Source organism: Rhinoderma darwinii, chromosome 4 (genome assembly GCF_050947455.1).
Source record: "Rhinoderma darwinii isolate aRhiDar2 chromosome 4, aRhiDar2.hap1, whole genome shotgun sequence".
Lineage (NCBI taxonomy): Eukaryota > Metazoa > Chordata > Amphibia > Anura > Rhinodermatidae > Rhinoderma > Rhinoderma darwinii.
Genome location: NC_134690.1, coordinates 349,223,668 through 349,245,690, shown reverse-complemented (window position 1 = coordinate 349,245,690; position 22,023 = coordinate 349,223,668). Strand labels below are relative to the sequence as shown.

At 41.8% G+C, this 22,023-nt stretch overlaps 1 protein-coding gene across 1 annotated transcript; it reads right to left on the bottom strand.

The window, feature by feature from the left end:
• Positions 1-984: 984 nt before the first annotated feature.
• APMAP (adipocyte plasma membrane associated protein) lies at positions 985-21,757 on the bottom strand. Its single transcript, XM_075862933.1, has 9 exons — positions 21,570-21,757; positions 17,914-18,030; positions 14,469-14,584; positions 13,629-13,721; positions 10,605-10,721; positions 10,355-10,529; positions 8,888-9,022; positions 6,504-6,696; positions 985-3,661 (listed from the first exon to the last, which is right to left on the bottom strand). The coding sequence occupies exons 1-9, from the start codon at positions 21,665-21,667 to the stop codon at positions 3,452-3,454; spliced, it is 1,254 nt and encodes a 417-aa protein (XP_075719048.1). The 5' UTR covers positions 21,668-21,757; the 3' UTR covers positions 985-3,451.
• Between the last annotated feature and the right edge of the window lie 266 nt (positions 21,758-22,023).

Genomic DNA, 22,023 nt, shown 5'->3' with positions numbered 1-22,023 from the left:
GCGCAGCGTTTGTCCGCTGTGCAAAAAGCGCGACATGTTCAATATCTCCGCGTATTTCGCGCATCACGCACCCATTGAAGTCAATGGGTGCGTGAAAACCACGCAGGTCGCACGGAAGCACTTCCGTGCAAACTGCCTGCTTCGCGCACCAGCTGTCAAAAGGATGAATGTAAACAGAAAAGCACCACATGCTTTTCTGTTTACAAACATCCGAATGGCGTGTCAGAATGATGGCGGCTGCGTGAAAAGCGCACAGCCGCGCATCATATGATGCTGCCTCACGGAGCAGGTAAGTGGCTTTTGCGCAGGCAAAACACCGCGTGTTTTGCGTGCGCTAAAACGCCACGCACGTCTGAATCAGCCCTTATGGTGTATTCACGCGGTGTGGTTTTGCCGCACAGCTAAAAACTGCACTGCAAAAATGCATGTGTTTTTTTAAGAGTTAGCGAGAGTTGCTCTTCTGCGAGTTAGCATGGAAACTGCGGAAAAAACGCATGTGTTTTTGGTTGCGCTGCAAAACCGCACCATGTGAATACAACCTTACAGACCCAGTCACTACTACACGAATTATGAAGCAGATAATTTGCCAATTCCTCTTCAGACTTTAAAAAGGTATGAAAAGAAAATTTAAAAATAATAAATAAAAAAAATTGGCAATATCTCTAAGTGTATAAACCTAAAAACTTTGGCTATTGCTCTACCTTTTGATTTAGTAATACAGGGTAAATTTTATGTTTTGGGTGTAAATCCTTTTTAAAAAAGGATACTCCCAACTTATGGCATATCCCGTTGCAATGCCATAAAATGTCTCAAAGGTGCAGGTCCCAGAGCATCTATATCCAGAACACTCGTCACCTGACCCTTGTTTCCGTAACGCTCATAGGAATGAATGGAGAGTGCCACATACATGCACGCTAAAGGCAAACGAGTTGCGTCACTCCTTAAAGGACATTAGTATGGAAATTCAATAAATTTACTGTGATGTCAGGGGAAGTCATTTATAGTAATACATTACTTACAAACATATTAATAGACACTGTCAACAGACATATTGTAGAATAAAAACGGCTTTTACTTTAAATGGGCTTTACAGGATTAGAAACATAGGACTGCTTTCTTCCTAAAACAGTGCCACATCTGTCCACACGCTGTTTATGGCATTGCAGCACATCTCCGTTCACTTCAATAGAGTCGTGCTGCAATATCAGACACAACCCATGGACAGGTGTGGCGCTGTTGAAGAGAATGAGCATAACTTGAAGCCAGGGCATCATCATGGTGAGCATTGGAGAAGTCTATGAATATTTAAAATGTAATCCATGCAATATCAACACCAATCTGCCCTCAACCATCTATTCATTAGATACAAAGAACAGATCAACAAGCATTAAAAAAAAAAAAATTTACATTTTATTAGATTAACAATGTAAAGATGATATCATTGCAGTTTTTTTCTTATTCTTTGAATTTGCCTCTAACAAGCGGAGGATCATGAGGGAAAAAAGAAAAAACAATGACCAAAGATTGCCAGCGAGTATAGTATGTCCCTTAGTGCCATAAGTTATGTCATGGTAAATTAACAGTCTTGTGTAGTAATGCATGGCTACATAGAGTGTGAGCGACATGGTTTAACCCATGAAGTCTGTATTTTCATAATGTAGAGAACGCACAAATGGCCTTTTTTTTTTTTTTTTCTTTTTTTTTTAAATGATCCTTGACAATCTTGGTCTTTGCCAACTCATGGTGTTATTTTATATACATAAAAGAGGTTAAAGATGTTACCGGCATGCCATGAAGAGATTCCCCCATTAACAATGTAAAGATTCTGAACAAGACATCCCTTTCCAAAACAAAGCCACCCTGGGTGATCAGATGATTGAGGCGGGTCAGGCTTCTGAAGGCCCTGATCAGCTGGGCAGAGCGGAGGTCAGAACACACATTTCTCCTGCAGCAGCCACAAAGGGAAATGCAGCCTGACTAATAGAGGGGGCCCAAGTGTTCGAACAACAGGAGTTAAATCTATTCCATCTAGTCTATGGCTGAAAAAATAAACTATAATAAGTGGCATTTCCCAATCGTATCATTAACACAAGGTAGATTTAGTTTGTTTCAGCAGCACTGTGCATTCAATTTTTTTCTCTAACATTGTCAATAGGTCTCTCATTACCTAATTTGTGCCATCGTATTTGTGCTTGTATTCAAATAAAAAAAAAAAAATTTTAGGCTTTTAATTTTATTTCATTTTTATTGCTCCAATGGATCTAAAATGAATAATCCATCGACTTTTCAAATGCTCTTGATTTAAAATACCCTAATGTTTTCTGTATACAGCTGCTATGCAGACCTATACGTTTCCATGGTTACGTGTAGTCTGATCCTGCAGCCATGAGTTTCTTCCAACCGTTCCCACTTCTGCTGTCTTTAAGGTGCAAGTAGAGAAGGGCAGAGGGAGCGGAGTAATACCGGACTGCAGGATCAGATTAAACATAGGTGTTGTTTATAGTCCATAACCATGGAAACAAAGGAGCTGGAGACATAAAACAGTAGGATATTTTTTGCAGCAAAATCATGGTAAGTTGGCACCCAGCTGCAACTTGCCAATTATCCCACATTGCTGTCACACACACTTGACCCCTCACTGTTTGTAAATGGGTTGGATTACTATATAGGTTATTGCAATACAATGTAGCATGTATTATTTTTAGCAGTTTTTGCTGCGTGCACAAACCCTATAGATTCATGCAATTACCCATGCATACATTATATAATATATATATATATATATATATATATATATATTACACATATGCATACATACATATAAAACAAAAAAGGAAGCAATTCTATATGGGTGTTTTCTTCACACAAAAAAAAAAATCAAATCTGCATTTCATGCTTTTGGTTGCCTACTATTTCGTTTCATACTAGAATGGGCTCAAAAAAAGGTCACTGAGCATTAGTATATATAAAAAAAAAAAATCGTAGCAAAAAAATCCACTGGTTCTAGGCTATAAATAAATTTTGAGTATTTGTATTTTTGGATGACATTTGCTGCCATTTGTGATGGAACGCAATGGATTACAATTTAAATTACACACTGCATTGTCTATGTTACAAATACACAAAAATACCAGATCTCCCTGCAAGCATATCTATACTATTGTATGTCTGCAGAAAATGCCTTACTGTATACAGTTTCTATAAAGAGTAAAGCAAGGCAAGATTTTCATTACAGATTACCCAAAACAGATGAAAAAACTAAAAATATACCATCAGGCTTCTCTTAAACCTAAAGACTCAACATGTTACTCTATCATTCAAAATATATCCCAAAATTAGAGTGAGCCTCTATAATCCAGAGCCGAGAATTTTCTGGGGCAGCCGACATGATGACATTCTTGTTCAGAAAGAAAGTCCAGTGTATGTCCCTCTATTACACATAAGGGAAGCTTCAAACATCTTTAAGGTTCAATTTACATATAAATGGTGACCGGAAAGATCCCAAGTACAAGTATCCATCATGCTCGTGCGCTTCGCTTATGAAGGTTGCCACCTCTCCGTTAGGATCATGGAAACTTCTCTTGTAAGATCCCTTCTCTCCTAGCTCTAAGACAAGGCTATACCTGGGGACAAACTTCATCACTGTGTCTTGGCTGAAGATCTACAGATCAAAATAGAGCACAAAAACACTATGTCAAAAAATAACGTACAAAACTTTTCATTAAAGAGGCTCTGTCACCAGATTTTGCAACTCCTATCTGCTATTGCAGCAGATAGGCGCTGCAATGTAGATTACAGTAACGTTTTTATTTTTAAAAAACAAGCATTTTTGGCCAAGTTATGACCATTTTCGTATTTATGCAAATGAGGCTTGCAAAAGTACAACTGGGCGTGTTGAAAAGTAAAAGTACAACTGGGCGTGTATTATGTGCGTACATCGGGGCGTGTTTACTACTTTTAATAGCGGGGCGTTCTGAAGAGAAGTATCATCCACTTCTCTTCACAACGCCCAGCTTCTGGCAGTGCAGCACTGTGACGTCACTCACAGGTCCTGCATCGTGTCGGCACCAGAGGCTACAGTTGATTCTGCAGCAGCATCAGCGTTTGCAGGTAAGTAGCTACATCGACTTACCTGCAAACGCCGATGCTGCTGCAGAATCATCTGTAGCCTCTGGTGCCGACACGATGCAGGACCTGTGAGTGACGTCACAGATCTGCACTGCCAGAAGCTGGGCGTTGTGAAGAGAAGTGGATGATACTTCTCTTCAGAACGCCCAGCTATTAAAAGTAGTAAACACGCCCCGATGTACGCACATAATACACGCCCAGTTGTACTTTTACTTTTCAACACGCCCAGTTGTACTTTTGCAAGCCTCATTTGAATAAATACGAAAATGGTCATAACTTGGCCAAAAATGCTCGTTTTTTAAAAATAAAAACGTTACTGTAATCTACATTGCAGCGCCTATCTGCTGCAATAGCAGATAGGGGTTGCAAAATCTGGTGACAGAGCCTCTTTAAAGAGGCTCTGTCACCAGATGATCAAATCCCTATCTCCTATTGCATGTGATCGGCGCTGCAATGTAGATTACAGTAACGTTTTGTTTTTTTTAAAAACGATCATTTTTGGCCAAGTTATGAGCAATTTTATATTTATGCAAATGAGCCTTTCTAAGGGACAACTGGGCGTGTTTTCTCTTATTTCCAACTGGGCATGTATTGTGTTTGTAACATCTGGGTGTGTTTACTTGTTTTACTAGCTGGGTGTTGTGAATAGAAGTGTATGATGCTGACGAATCAGCATCATTCACTTCTCATCGTTACCACCCAGCTTCTGGCAGTGCAAAGACACACAGCGTGTCCTCGCTCGTCCGACGCGATGAAGTTCCTGTGGGAGGAAGTGACGTCAGAGCGTGATCTCGCGAGATCACGCTGTGTGTCTGTGCACTGCCAGAATCTGGGTGGTAACGATGAGAAGTGAATGATGCTGATTCGTCAGCATCATACACTTCTATTCACAACGCCCAGCTAGTAAAACAAGTAAACACGCCCTGATGTTACAAACACAATACACGCCAAGTTGCAAATAAGAGAGAACACGCCCAGTTGTCCATTAGAAAGGCTAATTTGCATAAATATAAAATTGCTCATAACTTGGCCAAAACTGATCGTTTAAAAAAAAACAAAAACGTTACGGTTATCTACATTGCAGCGCCGATCACATGCAATAGGAGATTGGGATTTGATCATCTGGTGACAGAGCCTCTTTAAAGGCAGTTGGCCACTTTGTAGTAAAATGTGCATAAATAAGAAGAACTGTAACTTAGTAAATAACCTTTAGGCTGGATTCACACGACCATGTTACGTCCGTAATGGACGGACGTATTTCGGCCGCAAGTACCGGACCGAACACACTGCAGGGAGCCGGGCTCCTAGCATCATAGTTATGTACGATGCTAGGAGTCCCTGCCTCGCTGCCAGACTACTGTCCCGTACTGTAATCATGTTTTCAGTACGGGACAGTAGTTCCACGGAGAGGCAGGGACTCCTAGCGTCGTACATAACTATGATGCTAGGAGCCCGGCTCCCTGCAGTGTGTTCGGTCCGGGACTTGCGGCCGAAATACGTCCGTCCATTACAGACGTAATGTGCTCGTGTGAATCCAGCCGTATTCTTCACATTTTGTCGCTCACTGAACAAAAAAAGTAATTTGATACTTCTGATTTAATACGTCCACGTCTGACTTTGACTAAAAAAAATAAATATCATCGATAAAACCGAACCAAGACTGCGTGTGTGACCCTTGTATACTTCTGGACATTTTTCCTTTGAATGCGTCTTGCACAGATATGAAGGTGCAGAAATACATCTGCATGTCCTATTCTCACTTATAATATAGACCATAATATACAGAAAGCATTGCAACAAAACGAATACCATTCTATAGAGACGTTGAAAAATATTGGAATTCTTTTGTTATTCCATTTCGAGATTCTTTTGCTTGAGAACATTGTAACAGTTCGAAACGTTGCTCATCTTCTGTAGGACTATTTGGGCACAATAAACAGGATGCTGTTGACTTTTCTACTATTTTGGATCTCAGATTGAGGTTGAGGGTCTTCCTATTTCTACGTACTCGCATCCTCTTACTGCTGAAGTCTGTTGCGGTCTCGCCACATGGACTCTTGGATTAAAGGCAACCGATAACTAAGATCATGTTGCCCTAAACGTGCCAGGTCTGAAGACCATAATCAACTACGTTTAACTTTACAGTGCTGCTGCTTCTCAGAAAAAAACATATCATTAACACTCGGTCACAGAGAGTGTTTTATGGCGGGCTCAGGGAAAAGTGCCCACTGGTTTTTATTCTCAATCTTCTTGTGTGGGTTTTCTCCAGGCTCTCAGATATCCTCTCATGATCCAAAAATGGAGCCGAATGACATGAATCGGTTGATGCTATACCACTCTATACAGAGGTTCATTTCACCGGTTTTTATACATACCTTAAAAACCATTTTCTTAATCCATGGTTTATCCGCTAAGAAATCCATCATTGAAAATCCAGGGTTAAGTCTTACAGCAGACATGGCCACCCAGTATCCTCCTGTACTACTGAGACGGATATTATCGGGAAATCCAGGCAAGTTGTCCACAAACATGTCTACACCGCCTTTTGTAAGGCCAGACACATAATACCTAGACAGAATAAGACGAATATACATTATAATGGAACATCACGACAGACTTGATGAAGACTCATGCACTTTACCATCAGTTTGAGACCCATAGAAATCAATCTCTCAACAGGATGAGAGAGAGACACAGAGAGAGAGACAGACACAGAGAGAGAGAGAGAGAGAGAGAGAGAGACAGACAGAGACACAGAGAGAGAGACAGAGACAGAGAGAGAGAGAGACACACACACACACAGAGAGAGACAGAGAGAGAGACAGAGAGACAGAGAGAGAGACAGAGAGACAGACAGAGACACCGAGAGAGAGACAGAGACACCGAGAGAGAGAGACACCGAGAGAGAGAGACACCGAGAGAGAGAGACACCGAGAGAGACACCGAGAGAGAGAGAGAGAGAGACACACAGAGAGAGACACACACACACACACAGAGAAACAGACAGACACACACACACACACACACACACACACACACAGGGAGAGAGACACAGAGAGAGAGGGAGAGACAGACAATGTTGGGTAAATAAATTAAATATTTTGGAGAATTGATGCTACTCCTCATTTCCACACTTCGGGCAGTCTGTGTCAGCAATGTACTGAGAGAATATGCACTGCTATTAATACAAGCTGATGTTTCCCGAAAGACTAACGATCTAGGGGAAGAAAGGATGACGCCATGATAAGAGCCGGAATATTCAACTTCCCACAGTCCTGAGAGTTCTCAGGTTGCTCTCGAGAACAATTTTACACTAATGTTATACTAAGGAATAACTAATTGGATTTAAATTGGCTTTCTCTGTATTAAAATCAATGAATCTGCACTTACAAAGGCTGCATAGCAAGGCCACATAAACCAAGTTGCCATAACGACAAAAACAAAAAAAATAAAGACAAAAATCCAGTGCCGAATTTATGGAGCTGAATGCCGTCACTAGATGAAGCTTCATCGCTCTCTACAGAAACAGTCACAGGCCACTGCTGCCAGACAGAGAAAACACACAGTGGTTGTCATATTATTACTGCGTTGTGGATACCAATAGGCTGCTGTCTGCCAGCAGGGGGCGCACTGTGGGAGCATGTAAGAGGCAGGTAAATCAGGGAGGAGCCTTGCTGTAAATACTAGGAGGTGGCTTTTTTTAACTGCCTGTTGAGGAAGGGGGGCAGGGTCATGATCCCTAAGAGGGGGGGCTCCTGTAATGTGTGTGTACGTGTTTGTCTGCTGGTACTAATGGGCACAGCAACAGCCGGTGTGACAGCATTTTACATCTGTGCTTAGGAATAACTGTAAAGTGGTTGTCACCTTGCTATGGGAAGCACTATATCCTTTTGCCTACAAAATTATGTAGATAGAGGAAGTCCTGTATTCCTTGTGTGGCGCGTCATGCCCGCTCATTTATTCACGCGGCTCTAAGCAATGAACTTGGTTATAGAAAAGGCCAGCATGAGAAAAACATGGCTGCCAAGCTCACAAACAAAGAAGATTAAAAAAAAGTCTGTCCAAATGTTAGAAGAGAATTATTATTTTGGTCGTGAAACTTTATACAGTACGTTGCAAAAAAAACAAAAACAAAAAATAAGTGTGGCTTATTTCTGAAAACTAGAACAAAAGACAAAACAAAGAAATAAAATATTGCCCCTAGCAACCAATTGGATTCAATTTAACATTTTTAAAATGATAGAAATTAAGAAGTCACCTGTTAGGTTGCTGTGGGCAACTCCCCCACTCTATTCTGTACTTAAAGAGTAACTGCACTTTCGCAAAACTTTTGATATGTCATACAGACATATCAGAAGTCGTGATTGGTGGCGATCTGGGCGACAAGATCCCCATGATCGCTGTAACGAAGGGGCAGAAACGTTCAGCTGAGCGCTTTGCTCCTTCGGCTGTGACCGGCGGTCCTTATTAGGCTAAAGACTGGCTCATAAGCCTTCTATGTAAGCCCGTATCCAGTCTGATGAGGAGAGCCGATCGCAGCCGAAGGGGACATATCAAACGTCTTGCGAAAGTACAGCTACTCATTCATTTTACGTAACCACACACAAGTGTTTACAATTAGGACGTGGAAGACAATGACTGTTTTCTTTCAGGTTCCAAGCTAGCTGTATAAATAAAGTTCTATGTTTCTTTGTGTGAAGTTATTGGCACAGGGTGATGTGAGAGTAAGTGCGGTAAACACCACGTCGGCAGCACTTACCTCCTTACTCGTGCCATTGTGGTTTCTGCAACAAGCACAAAATCCTCCGCAGGAGAGAGCTGCACGCCATTGGCAAATCGCAATCCTCCCATCAAAACCTTCACTTCCTTTGTCAATGTGTCATACTCCAGTAAACTACAAAGGAACATAATTGAAAGATTAACGTAATCCCATGACTGTCATGTAGATGAATGGACAGGGCTTCACCAGTGTCAGAAAACACCCATCTGAACAGTCTTCCTTATAGCAAACACAATTGTGCCTAATCTTTACATACTGTACGCCTGCGCTATATACAAGTTGTCACATGCTGGACTTTAGGACTACAAAGGATGAAGCTGCTTACATTGATGTCTCTACACAACTTTATACAAGGTCTCCGCACCCTCCATGCCACTCTTCTTACTCAGATCCCCCAGCACTACAGTTGCGGACATTACTTAAATCTTTGTGTTATTTGTTTGGACCCCTTAAAATGGTAAAATAGATACATTTTAAGGTATCATTAGCAGTGATGTATCGATGGCAGTAGTCTCTAAGGCCTTCTTTATAGCCTGTTGTGGTCCTTCCTACTACATTTGTGTGCCCAGGTGGCTCACTAAATAAAATGAATCAAAATGCATTTAAAAACAAAAAAAAGGTCCCCCCTACGGCACCGACTGCAGGTTCCGTACATGCCCCCTCTCTTAATGTCCATCTGTGCACAATGTTGCACAGACTGTGAGGGTGGCCCCAAGTGTAGACTTGAGGGCCACTGCAATTTTTACATGAAGAGACGTTCGGTACAATGGCCGTCGTAGACCGTATATATCCTGAAGAATCAATTTTAAAGGAGTTATACAGGATTAGAAACACATGGCTGCTTACTTCCAAACACAGCGCCACATCTGTGCACAGGTTGTGTGTGGTATTGCAGCTCAGCCTTATTCACAATGGAGCGGAGCAGCAATACCATACACAATCTATGGACAGAGGTGGCGCTGTTTTTGGAAGAAAGCAACCATGTTCTTCTAATCCTGTACAACCTCTTTGAATTAGGACACCATAATGGAGTCATGGAACCTGGCAGGAGATGCTTTTCGGCCACATAGGAAGCCCTGCTTTGCATACATTGCGAATTGACCACACAACCAAAACTTCTAGGGGACTTTATAGTGGGTGTAACTACAACTACTAATATTGCTTGATCAGGGTATATTATATAGCTATTGTGATTTAAAAAAAAAGGAGGACCATCATCATCATCTTATTGTGAATGCATTTCTGGTTAGGGAACACAACGTTTCCGCAAAAAAAACAACCTTGAGATTAGGCCAAGAAAAAAAAAAAAAAAAAATGACATAAGGTTCCTATTGACCCACAAACAACGCTGGGCACGCTGCTATTTTTGGCATTAAACGCACTACTAAAGTTATATGTTGTTCCAGTTCACCTCACATTTGTGTCACAGATCAATGCAATACTTGCCGTCCATCATCTGTGCCCTCCATGACTAGATAAGGGTAATCCCGTCTCTGCCATTTAGTGCTGGAGTCACTGAAGTAGATCTTCCTGCCATCCCTGGTCACTGCAAGATCATTAACAAAGGCCATTTTCTTCCCCTGAACTGGAGTCTGGGAAGATACAAGCTGTTTCACCGCACCTAAATAAGAAGGCAATTTATTTTAAGAATTTATTGTTACCACCACAGGTCCCAACATACTCTCACATCACAAACCTGTAGCAGGATTCACTTCAAATATTCCTTGGTAAGCATCCACAACAAAAAGTGTCCCATTAGGGCCAACTCGGAGTCCAAGTGGTCTTCCACAGTTTGGTTCATTGTCTCTGGTTCCTAAAAATAAAAACAAGTGTAAAGTACAAATAAGGCAAAAGCAACAAGTGAGCACCAAAAATAAAAAATTATTCTAAAAATGGGAGATTTATCCAGAATGGGATATTTCAGTCTTAAAGAGTCTCTGTCACCAGATTCTCAAACCCCTATCTCCTATTGCATGTGATCGGCGCTGCAATGTAGATAACAGGAACGTTTTTTTTTTTAAAAACGATCATTTTTGGCCAAGTTATGAGCTATTTTATATATATGCAAATGAGCCTTTCTAATGGACAACTGGGCGTGTATTGTGTTTTTAGCAACTGGGCGTGTATTGTGTTTTTAGCAACTGGGCGTGTATTGTGTTTGTAACATCTGGGCGTGTTTACTTGTTTTACTAGCTGGGCGTTGTGAATATCAGTGTATGATGCTGACATATGATGCCGACATACACTTCTATTCACAACGCCCAGCTAGTAGGTTTTGCGGATACAGCACCGATATCAGCATAGTGCCGATCCAGCTTTAAAGAAGACCTGGCACTAGGTCATATAAGTTGAACTGGTTCGCTACCCTGAATTCCAGCATCCCTGATTCCAGCGCTTTTTTTTCCCTAGACCCCCCCCCCCCCTCCGTTCCAGAGATAGGACTCACTGTTGCATTGGCTCCCCCTATGCTAATTTGCTGTAGTTAGCCAACAGGGCATGAACTACCCTCAAGCTGCCTTGCACTGATTGGTCCGCATCAGAGCCAGGGAAGCTAGCTCTACCTCTTTGGCTAACTACAGCAAACTAGCTTAGAGAGAGCCAACACAACAGTGGGACAGATGTCTGGAACGGGGGTATAAAAGAACAAAACACAGCGCTGGAATCAGGGAGACAGCGCTATTCAGGTCACTTAACCAGTTGAACTTATATGACCTAGTGACAGGTCCTCTTTAAATAATTTCTAACAGTCTGGTGCAGGTATGCAATGTGTGTGACATATAGGCTGCTGTTCTCTTCAGCATACATGGTATTACTATTGTATGGTTTTTAGTTTTACTCCTGTCTATCACTCCACAAGAACATCAGGATTACAGGAACACAATAATAGACAGAATATTTTCCAAAACCTCTAATTATATTGATGGGATTATTTAACAAATAAAAAGTAATTTATCGAACTTAGTTTTGCACAATGAGCTGTCAATCATCTATCAAAACCACCGCTTTACCCACAGAGCGGCTGACGGTGCAGCAGAATAACCTCAGGCAATGACTTGTTTAAACCTGTCTGCAATACACGATGGAAACACCAAACAGATCCTTTACACAGACAAATCCTTCTTGAGCACCTTATGTCCGACGGGAAGATTTCCCCTTTACACTTAAAATGAGCTCTTTAGGGAAACGCATAAATAACAACAAGGACATAAAATACTGATAAAAAAAAAATTCTCTCCTTAAACACAGCAGTAATTTGTACGAAATACATTCTGGTTATTTTTTTTTTTCCATTTAGATTTTTGATTTTGAAACTATCTATATTTTTTTAAAAAGCCGGAAAATGTAATTTCAGTGATCATCTCTTTATCATCAGAGGGCAAGATTACAAAAAAAAAAACAAAAAAAGGTAACACCTTAATGATAAAAGTTCAAGGAAAAAAATAGGATCACTCCATTGACAATAGGTGATGGGGACAGCTCTCCTTCCCTGTACATGTCACCGAGCACGCTCACGACACTCTCCTATAGAAGTCAAAAGGTTATTTTATTTTTTTATGTCCATGTGACTGCTGTAATGCAAATCCTGGACTGCCCTTCACAGAAGCTCAAGGAACATGGGAGCCCGCATAACCATGTACAGAAAATAAAACAAGAAAATATACAGTAAGAAAATAAAAACAGATTGAAAAATAATTTCAGTGTATAGTGTAAATTAAAAAACTAAAAAAATAAATCAGAGAAGGAATGAATGAGAACTTTTGTACAGGTGGAATAGAAAGTGAATGGAAGATATAAAAGGGTTGTACTACACAAGTGTTTCTCAACTTTAGTCCTCATGTACCCCCAACAGTTCATGATTTAAGGATATCTCATAGAGAGAACTGTGGCAATTCCAGATCCACTGACCATAACTATATTACCTATGGTGTACTAAGGGCACCCTAAAAACACAACTTCTTGGGGGGACCTGGAGGACTGGAGATTAAAAACACTAGACTAAACTTTTCATATCAGAGGTTTAGATCTGTGGGGCTCCAGATGCGGAGACCCCAATTGATCACCAACATGAAAAGGGCAGAAGCGCTCAGCCAAGCGCTCTGCCCCTTTGGCTGTAATGGGATAAGTTCGGCTCACCTCAGAAGTCTATGAGCCGGTCTTCAGCTAATTCCCTCTTTCCGAGAAGAGCCGAGGTGAGCTGGACTTATCCCGTTACAGCCAAAGGGGCAGAGCGCTTGGCTGTGTGCTTCTGCCTTTTAGTGTTAGTGATTGATGGGGGTTTCAGCACCCAGATCCCCACTAATCTAAACTCCTGACATGTTACGATGACATGTCAAAAGTTTTACGAACTGAGTTACTCTTTAAAGCGGACCTATCAGGTCTGTTATGCTCTCCTATCAGAGGCCACCATAAGATAGACGGGAGAGGCTGATCCCAGAGATAGATTTTTTTATGATTTTATTCACTTAAGTATTTAAATGCTGCCAGGACTAAGAATGCGCCCATGTGAGTGAATTATAGATTTCCCTGGATGAGTATATACAGGGGGAACGGTCAATCAGAAGTATGTAGGCAGGGGGGGGGGGGGGGAGATGTGACTCTTGGCAGCTCAGGGTCCCCCCTCCATCCTATGCTATCTTTAGAGGGTAGTATAGGAGACCTGACAGATCAGCTTTAACATGCTGCATTACAAAATATGCTGTAACTAGATTTTATTCCTTACCGCAAGGAGGCTTCCCGAGTCTTGCTATGGTGTGGATTTTGTCATCTTCAATTTTCAGAATTTGTCCGTCAGCAGTGCCAGTAAACAGGACATCTAGAGAAAAGTGTCACTACACACATAAGAATGCACGTCACGATCCTGATGTGTTAAAGCCATAGTAGGAGCTGTATTGTAATGAACTAAACAACTTTTTAGAAAGCCTAGTGAAAAGGAAATGAAAGGTTTTCTTTTTTTTTTGTCTATTGTAGCTTAATATTGACAACCCCTTTAAATTTGGTCATCAATCAGTTGTTCATGCAAGGTTAAAACTGAATATTTCCCTCTGACCTCCAAACACGTACACAATTCTATGCATTTGCAATTATTTTAATAGCGGTCAGAGTTTCGTTTTTTGCCATCTTTTTGATTATCATTTGATTATCACTGGCCCCGTGTAAAAGGGTTCTCCATGTTGGACATTTATGGCATATCCACAGGGACCGGCACCTATCTCTGGAACATTGTAGAATAACAGGTTGAACTTCACAAACTTGTTTCTTATTTCAACCTTACAAACTGTATTACTTAGACCTAAAACCGGCTTACATACTTCTGTTAGTAGTTTTTTTAATTTCTTCCGTTCCACACCTCTTCTTTCTTAGGACTCGTCTGTACTCTTCCCTGTCGCTTTACATACCCACAGCTATAAAAGCGGTTCCATTTATAACCCTTCCTACACTTTAATCTATGCAATGAAGTAATCATCCCAATCCCATGTCTGGGTTTCCTGAGTTGTAGGAGTGATTTATAAAACACACAAAAAATGTTATAAAAATAATAAAATAAAAAATATTATCCTACCTCCAATGTTTGCTAGTGACTCGGGACCCACTAGTTGGCCTTCATACAATCGCTCAGCTTTTCTCAGTTTCAAATTTGGCTCCAGAACACCGGTCATCAGAGGTGGTACTGGAAAGCTAAAATATACAACACATAGTATACAGTACAAAATAATACTACATCTAACGTTAAGGTTATAGCACTCGTATGATATTACTGGCCTTACAGGATGTCAATTGTATTTGCGTAATCCCTACTTTTGTGTCACGTGTTTGTCCCATTGAATTCAACGGAGAGGTAAAACCCGCAACAAATAGCAGATGTTGCGTTATTTTCGGCGGAAAAGCTGCAATTCCGCAGCAAAAACGCAATTCAGCAAAAAAAATGATCTTATACTTACCCAGATTTCTGTGCTTCTTCGTCCAGGCCGGCCTCCTGGAATGCAGTTTCATCCCATGTGATAACTGCAGCCAATCACAGACTACAGTGGTCACACGCAATGAAACGTCATCCCAGGAGGCCGGTCTGCAGGAGAGGGTATGTGTTGTTTTTTTTTTTAACGTGTAGTTTTCCGCAGCGGATATTCCGGCCCTGAAACCGCACCACAATTTGCGGTTTTTCAGCTGGAATTCTCTGCGGCCGCCAGGGCGGATCCGCTGTGTACCTTTACGCAGCATATCCACCCTGTGTGAATGTTGCCTTAGTCGTGGTCTTGTATACTGCTCCTTGAAGACGAATATGGTGGTCTGTTTATATACCCAGTAGTTCTATAGATTCAAACAATTATTTTATATTGTTAATTTCTGAAAAATTAACCATTTGGTACCCTTTTCACTGTAAAATTATGCCCACAAACTTTGGCCACATTTTATTACTTGTATTTCTTTCTAAAGCAAAGAAACCGGACTCTTTATGGTTAAATATACCAACATGAACTCCTTCTCTACCGCTCCTTTCTTTTCACCCAGGTAACAAGTTTTACACAACATAAAGTCATTAAACAAGAAAATATGGCGAAAGTATGTCACGAGGAGATGACCGGAACAAGTCTGTATATGTTACCAAACAAGAACTTTACACTTTTTAGTCAGTTTTATCCTGACATACGGACTGGGTAGTGAGAAGAGATGTTACTGCACTATACTATGTACTAGATACTCCTCAGAACGACAGTGCTGCAATGCGATTGACCTGCGTGTCATCAAGATGAGCCGTGCGGAGACTTCGCAAAATATCCCTCAACCTGGAGTCCTTATTTGTTCTATGAATAGCTTACCGGGAGTAAAGATCAGACACCTCTTCCAAAACTGCAAGTCTTATCCCAGATTATAAAAAAGTTCTCATTGCTGCTCCTCAGATTTACCAAGAGGTTAACAAAAAAAGCTCGAAGATAATCCTAGAGATACAACTAAATCTTTCTGTTCAGCAGTAAACGCCTCTCACACACGAGGGACAATCCACATTTATATCTACCCTTAGTTTAACTTAGGCGACATTCACACAAGCGTGACAGATTTACGCACGTAAAAAACTGCTTTCATGTTAGAATCTGTGCTGTAATCTTCTGCCGCGTCTTATCTCCAGAAGGTGAACAGCAGCCACTGTATGAAGAAGCCGGAGACTGAGCTCCGAGTTTCAAAGCTCCTTGCAGCGCAGTGTAATGGCAACAGCATGTCCTGTGCGGTGTGTAAAAGATCTCTTATCTGCTCAATGAACAGTCACATCTAAAGGGGGTTTTACACTGGTCGATTATCGGGAAGACGAGAATTCATAGAACGCTCGTTGCCAATAATTGCTCTGTGTAAACAGGGAAGCGAGCAGCAGATAAACGAGCAAACGCTCCTTCATCTGCCGATCGCATCATTTTAAAAAAGTTAAATATTATCATTGTCGGCAGCACATCTCCCTGTGTAAACGGGGAGATGCACGGCCGGTGTAATAGAGGCTTTACGCACCGACTTCTGTCAAATCGGACTGTTCAGTGAGTAAATAACAGACATTTGTACACACAGTAAATCTATGCAGGTACTGATCTGCAAGGACCTTCTAGCCACGCCCCCTCCTATGTACAGAGCCGCAAGAAGGGCAGATTCAACACTATTAACCACTGCCTCTCCACATCTCTGATGTCTGGCGAGTTCAAGGGAAGGTAGAAAATACAATGGAGCGGACCTCAATAGTTGGTGGGCGTGCAACAGTTAAATTCAAAAAAGGCTGCCTGCCGGCAGAAATAAGCCCTGTTTTCCAACCATTATTAAAGAGTAAAAATAAAATAAAAAAGTCTTTATTCAATTTGCAACAAGGACAGACTACATGAAATTTAAAAGTTAATGTCCATTTCTGACAGCAATTAGCACAGTGCCAGACGTAAGAGCTCTGTCTAGAAAGGGTTAAGTACCACAACCACAGAGCGCTAGTTATTAGTTAGATTCAAAGGTGTCAATAGGACAATTATTAAAATAAAGGTAGAAGCCCCCCCGACATGTTTCGCTACGATGTAGCGTCCTCAGGGGTATCATTGGTCATTGGCCCCAATACCCCTGAGGACGCTACATCGTAGCGAAACATGTCGGGGGGGCTTCTACCTTTATTTTAATAATTGTCCTATTGACACCTTTGAATCTAACTAATAACTAGCGCTCTGTGGTTGTGGTACTTAACCCTTTCTAGACAGAGCTCTTACATCTGGCACTGTGCTAATTGCTGTCAGAAATGGACATTAACTTTTAAATTTCATGTAGTCTGTCCTTGTTGCAAATTGAATAAAGACTTTTTTATTTTATTTTTACTCTTTAATAATGGTTGGAAAACAGGGCTTATTTCTGCCGGCAGGCAGCCTTTTTTGAATTCAAGGGAAGGTAGAAGCACTATAGCTGACAATAATCTTGTATTTCTGTGGCTGGCATTGTTATGAGACACTGTGGCTGGTTTTGTATTGGGGCACTGCGGCTGGCACTGTTATGGGGCACTGCGGCTGGCACTGTTATGGGGCACTGCGGCTGGCACTGTTATGGGGCACTGCGGCTGGCACTGTTATGGGGCACTGCGGCTGGCACTGTTATGGGGCACTGCGGCTGGCACGGTTATGGGGCACTGCGGCTGGCACGGTTATGGGGTATTGTGGTGCCCTATTGTCTCAGTATTATCCAGGAAATATACAGTTAAAGGCAAAACCTTTTTTTCTCTTCTCTTATGCTACAATTTATGGGTACGTCTTATGGCCCAGTGCGTCTTATAGTCCAAAAAATATGTTATATATATTTTCAAAAAATGTCCCTTAAGTACTTAAAGTTTATTCTGAATAAACTATAAATATTAAATTTAGGAAAAAGTGTAAGGATAACAAAGAAAATTCAGAGACAGAAACATCCCAGGATCAGTGTATGAATGCCTGGGACCTCCTGAAGTTGGAGAAAGATTCTCACAGGGGAGAAAACCCCCACAATCGGGTCACATTTGGACTTACTTCAGATACTGTGGCTCTATTGGGCTCTCCAGAAGACAGAGGGCGGCGAGAGATGGTATAAAGAGCGACAGCGCCAGGCATATAAGGGTGGCACGGAAGACTTTCCCACTGTATGTGCTGCAGAAGATAGAAGAGAAGATGGAGATTTTATATTATAGAATATAACATTTTAATGTCAATCACAGACACACCAATATATCTTCAGAAAGCAAAACGTACGTCAACTGCTTTCCCATTTTACATATGGTCACATAATTTGTGTCACCAAAGGTAAGGCTGTGTTCACATCACGCTTAAATACTACATTCTGAATAAGTGACAGAAAAACTCCTGGAGAATACGCCGATCGTATCCATAGGCCCTGTTGACTTAACATATGTTAAAAGAGCGTCCTTCTGGAAATACTTCCAAGTATACATCCGGCGGATGTGATGTGAACAGAGCCTTAATGGCTTCTTAAGGTGACTATTTACACTAGATTTACCTGGGCGGAAACCACCTATAAATCGGCAGGACCGGCCTACCGTCTAATGTGTATTGAATGATTCAGCCAACGTTTGTTTGGCAGAAGCAGAGGAAAAAAAAGGGATCACGCATGTTCAATTTCAACATGCCTGATCCTTTATTTTCAAGGCAGTGGCTTATTCCCTTTACCTCATAGAGAATACACGCACGTTTGGCCAAACCGAACGTTGCTGCGTATAGGGTGGTCCCGAGGAATAGCGGTCGGCCAAATGACGGAGATCGGGTGGTCAGACAATATATTTGACATGTTTAAAGAGGCTGTCTCACCTCAACAATCCGTTTTCAAATGAAGTCAGCCCGGGGATAACAGCAGCTGCTGTGTTTAGCTCTCAGAGCATTGCCTAGACCGATATATATATATTTCTCAGCTGAAAGCAGGACTAGGTATGTACAGTTAGCAGTCTCTGAATGTAAACAAGGGTGTTTTGATTCAGTGACAGCAAACAAATATCTTGAAAATGGTGCAGAATTTATTAATACAGGGATTAAAGAGTAACTGCATTTTCATCAAACTTTTGATATGCCATAGAGACATGTCCAAAGTTTGAATCAGTGGGGGTCTGAGTGCTGAGACCCCAACGTTGCTAAAACAAAGGTGCAGAAGCGGTTAGCTGAGCGCCCTGCACTTTCAGCTGTGATCGGCGCTCTCACTCAAGCTGATGACGGCTTAAATAGACGTTCTACGTGAGCCGTCTTCAGCCCGGCGATGAGCACTGATTTCACTCGAAGGAGCAAAGTGCTCAGCTAAATGATTTGTTTCAGCAACGGTGGGTGTCTCAGCACCCGGACCCCCACCGAACCAAACTTTTGATACATCTCTATGACATATCAAAAGTTTGATAACATTGTAGTTCCTATTTAAGCTTTATTTACAAAATTATTTAAGTCATATCAACTCCCCAGGTCATCACGAAGTCCCTTTTAGGCCCTATCCCAGGCATGGCCTATTAGGTGCCCTTTAGGTTAACTCTGAAAGGCTATAATACATTCTAAATGTAATGAAGTTTAGAAAAGAAAATAAGTTAATTGTTTGCCCATTAAAACGGTTGAATGAAAATATAAAAATTGCACAGTAAACTGAATTATTTCCATCCCCCCCCTAAAAAAAAAAAAGCCTATGTATCCCAAAACAATGCCAACTAAAATGACAACCATGCCCCAAAATACAAGCCTTAATGTGACTTCGTCAACAAAAAATAAAAATAAAAAGTTTAGCTATCAGAATGCAGAGGGAAAAAAAAAAAAAAAAAAATCACTGTGTACTTAACTGGTTAAAGATATGACCGAGAGATATGGTTTTGGCCCCAATACCAACTTCTAGTAATGCTATTAAATTGCAGAAACCAGGTCTAACGATAACGTATCTACGAACTCACTCGCTATTTATGTGGATTAAGGGGCTACTCCCATCGCAGACATGTATGGCATATCCTGCGGGTCCCACCTCTGGCTCTTCCCGTGCGGCGATCACCGTGGCTCCCATAGAAATGAGAGAGCTGCGAACATGCCCATTCATTCGCTACCTGGATCTAGCGGACGCCTGACCAGGCAAGACAAAAAAGTCAGAGGCAGATTTAGGGGGGGGGGGGGGGGGGTGTTAATCGCATCCTTCTAAACCACAGTGGTCATTATCAATAGATAATGGCCGGTCATACCCACTTCTCCGCGCTCCTCCCTCCTATTCCGTTCCGTGCGCTGAACACTGGGTCTTGATTTTGAAAGGTGAATAAATACGATCATATTTTCAGTCACTAATGTTACTGGAAACTCGATAAATCCTTCCAGGATAATTCTATGTGGAAATGAGGGCGCAGTAAAGTCCTTCTTATTCACTCTTGCCTTCCTGTTGCCTGATCCTCTGTTCCAGAATGATTGATAGCTCTAGCATTGCCAACAGCACTGTACACACATTGTAATAGATTACAACATAACTGACTATTGTGTAAGTTATAACATTATTACACAACAGCCCTATGATCACAAGCGGCGAAACATTCAACATGACCAATTCCTCTGTACTCCATGGTCGAAGCTACTGTTGGCACATACATCAAAGCGCGCACTCCATCAACGAAAAGTACGCACAAAATATATAGTCTCGCCATGCTACGTACCGCCATAACCCACCGACTTTTATAGTAGAATACATCTATAAGAAAGCATGCAATGGAGCGTGAGTATTTTTTACAGAATTGAAAAAAAAATAAAAAATGTATATGCCTCTATAAAACGGAAGGCATGCGGAGGTACTATTTTGTTCCATAGCTTTCTATAGGTGCTGTATTACGGGTCTGTGATAGGACAGTGTGAATGGAGCCCTGCAATGTAATGATTATACACCCTAAATACACATGATGTAAGGCAAGTACGCGGGGGCGTCAATGTCATTGTTTCATTTTCTGCATGGACAGCATGTTCCAGCCATTGCTCATCTACCCCCTCATGTGTCACCCCCACATGACATACCATACCCACTGCTCACACAGCAGCAAGCCTCAGTGACTAGCGCAACTCTGCATTCCTGAATGAATGGCCACCTGGGAAATTAAAATGTAACAACGCAAACAAAAAATAAATACGAAAGTAGCGCAAATGAGTATTAAACATGTTGTTAAATGAGAGCCCATATAGTCCCCTTATACAGTCTCTTTCAATACGGTGCCAGAGTCCCGTCTCTCAGGGACTGTTTCTGCATCTGTCCATCCATGCAGTCTGTTATGGCCAGCTTAAAGAGGAACTCCATCTTTAAAAAAAATCCAGTATGTAACACAGACAAGTCAAGAGATGAATAAGGGATTGTCAGTCCGGGACTGAACCTATTAGTCACAGCTGGAGACTTCAGCCACAAAGAATCTCAACCTGGATAGGAAAGAGAGTTTGAAGCATGCCTCACTGTATATCGTTGATCTATTGTGTCGGATTCCCACCTCTTTCTGGCGATCTGTGAGGGTCACGATGTCAAACGGGTCTTTAACAAGGAATATCCCTTTAAATACCATTTTGAATAATACACAAATATAATATCACGATCAAGTGACGTGCAATGACCCCACCTCTGTCAGATCACTGGACAGTAATACATGCGTGCACCTTCATCTACCCCCTCCATGCCCAGGATCACCCACGCCCACCTGGTGCTCTGCGTCTCTTGTACCAGGGTCTCGTCGGTGATAACCTGCGGTCGGATAGGCCTCCTCTGGCGCAGCCCGTCTCCCTCCTCCATGGTCATCAGTTGCCCATGCACCTCACCGTTCACACCAAGGGCACCGTACTGTACGGGCGCCGTCACATAGGGTAAGGGGAGGTCTTTCTTCGTCAGCCAATGAGTAGCGACCTGTCAACAACGCCATCCAATAGCAATCGATTTCTAGTGTCATCGCCACCGGACCAATAAGATGAGCTGAAGAGAATTCAGCGTGCAATGACTGGGGCCTCTCGGTAACCTTACGTTTACGCTAGTTCTGTGTGTGGAATGCTTGTTAGGTGCATGCTGGGAGTTGTGGTTCCACAAGGATGGATACCCACAGGCTGCGTCACGCAGGTGTTAGGCCTCATTCACACAGTGTAGTTTTCGTGCAGGTTTAG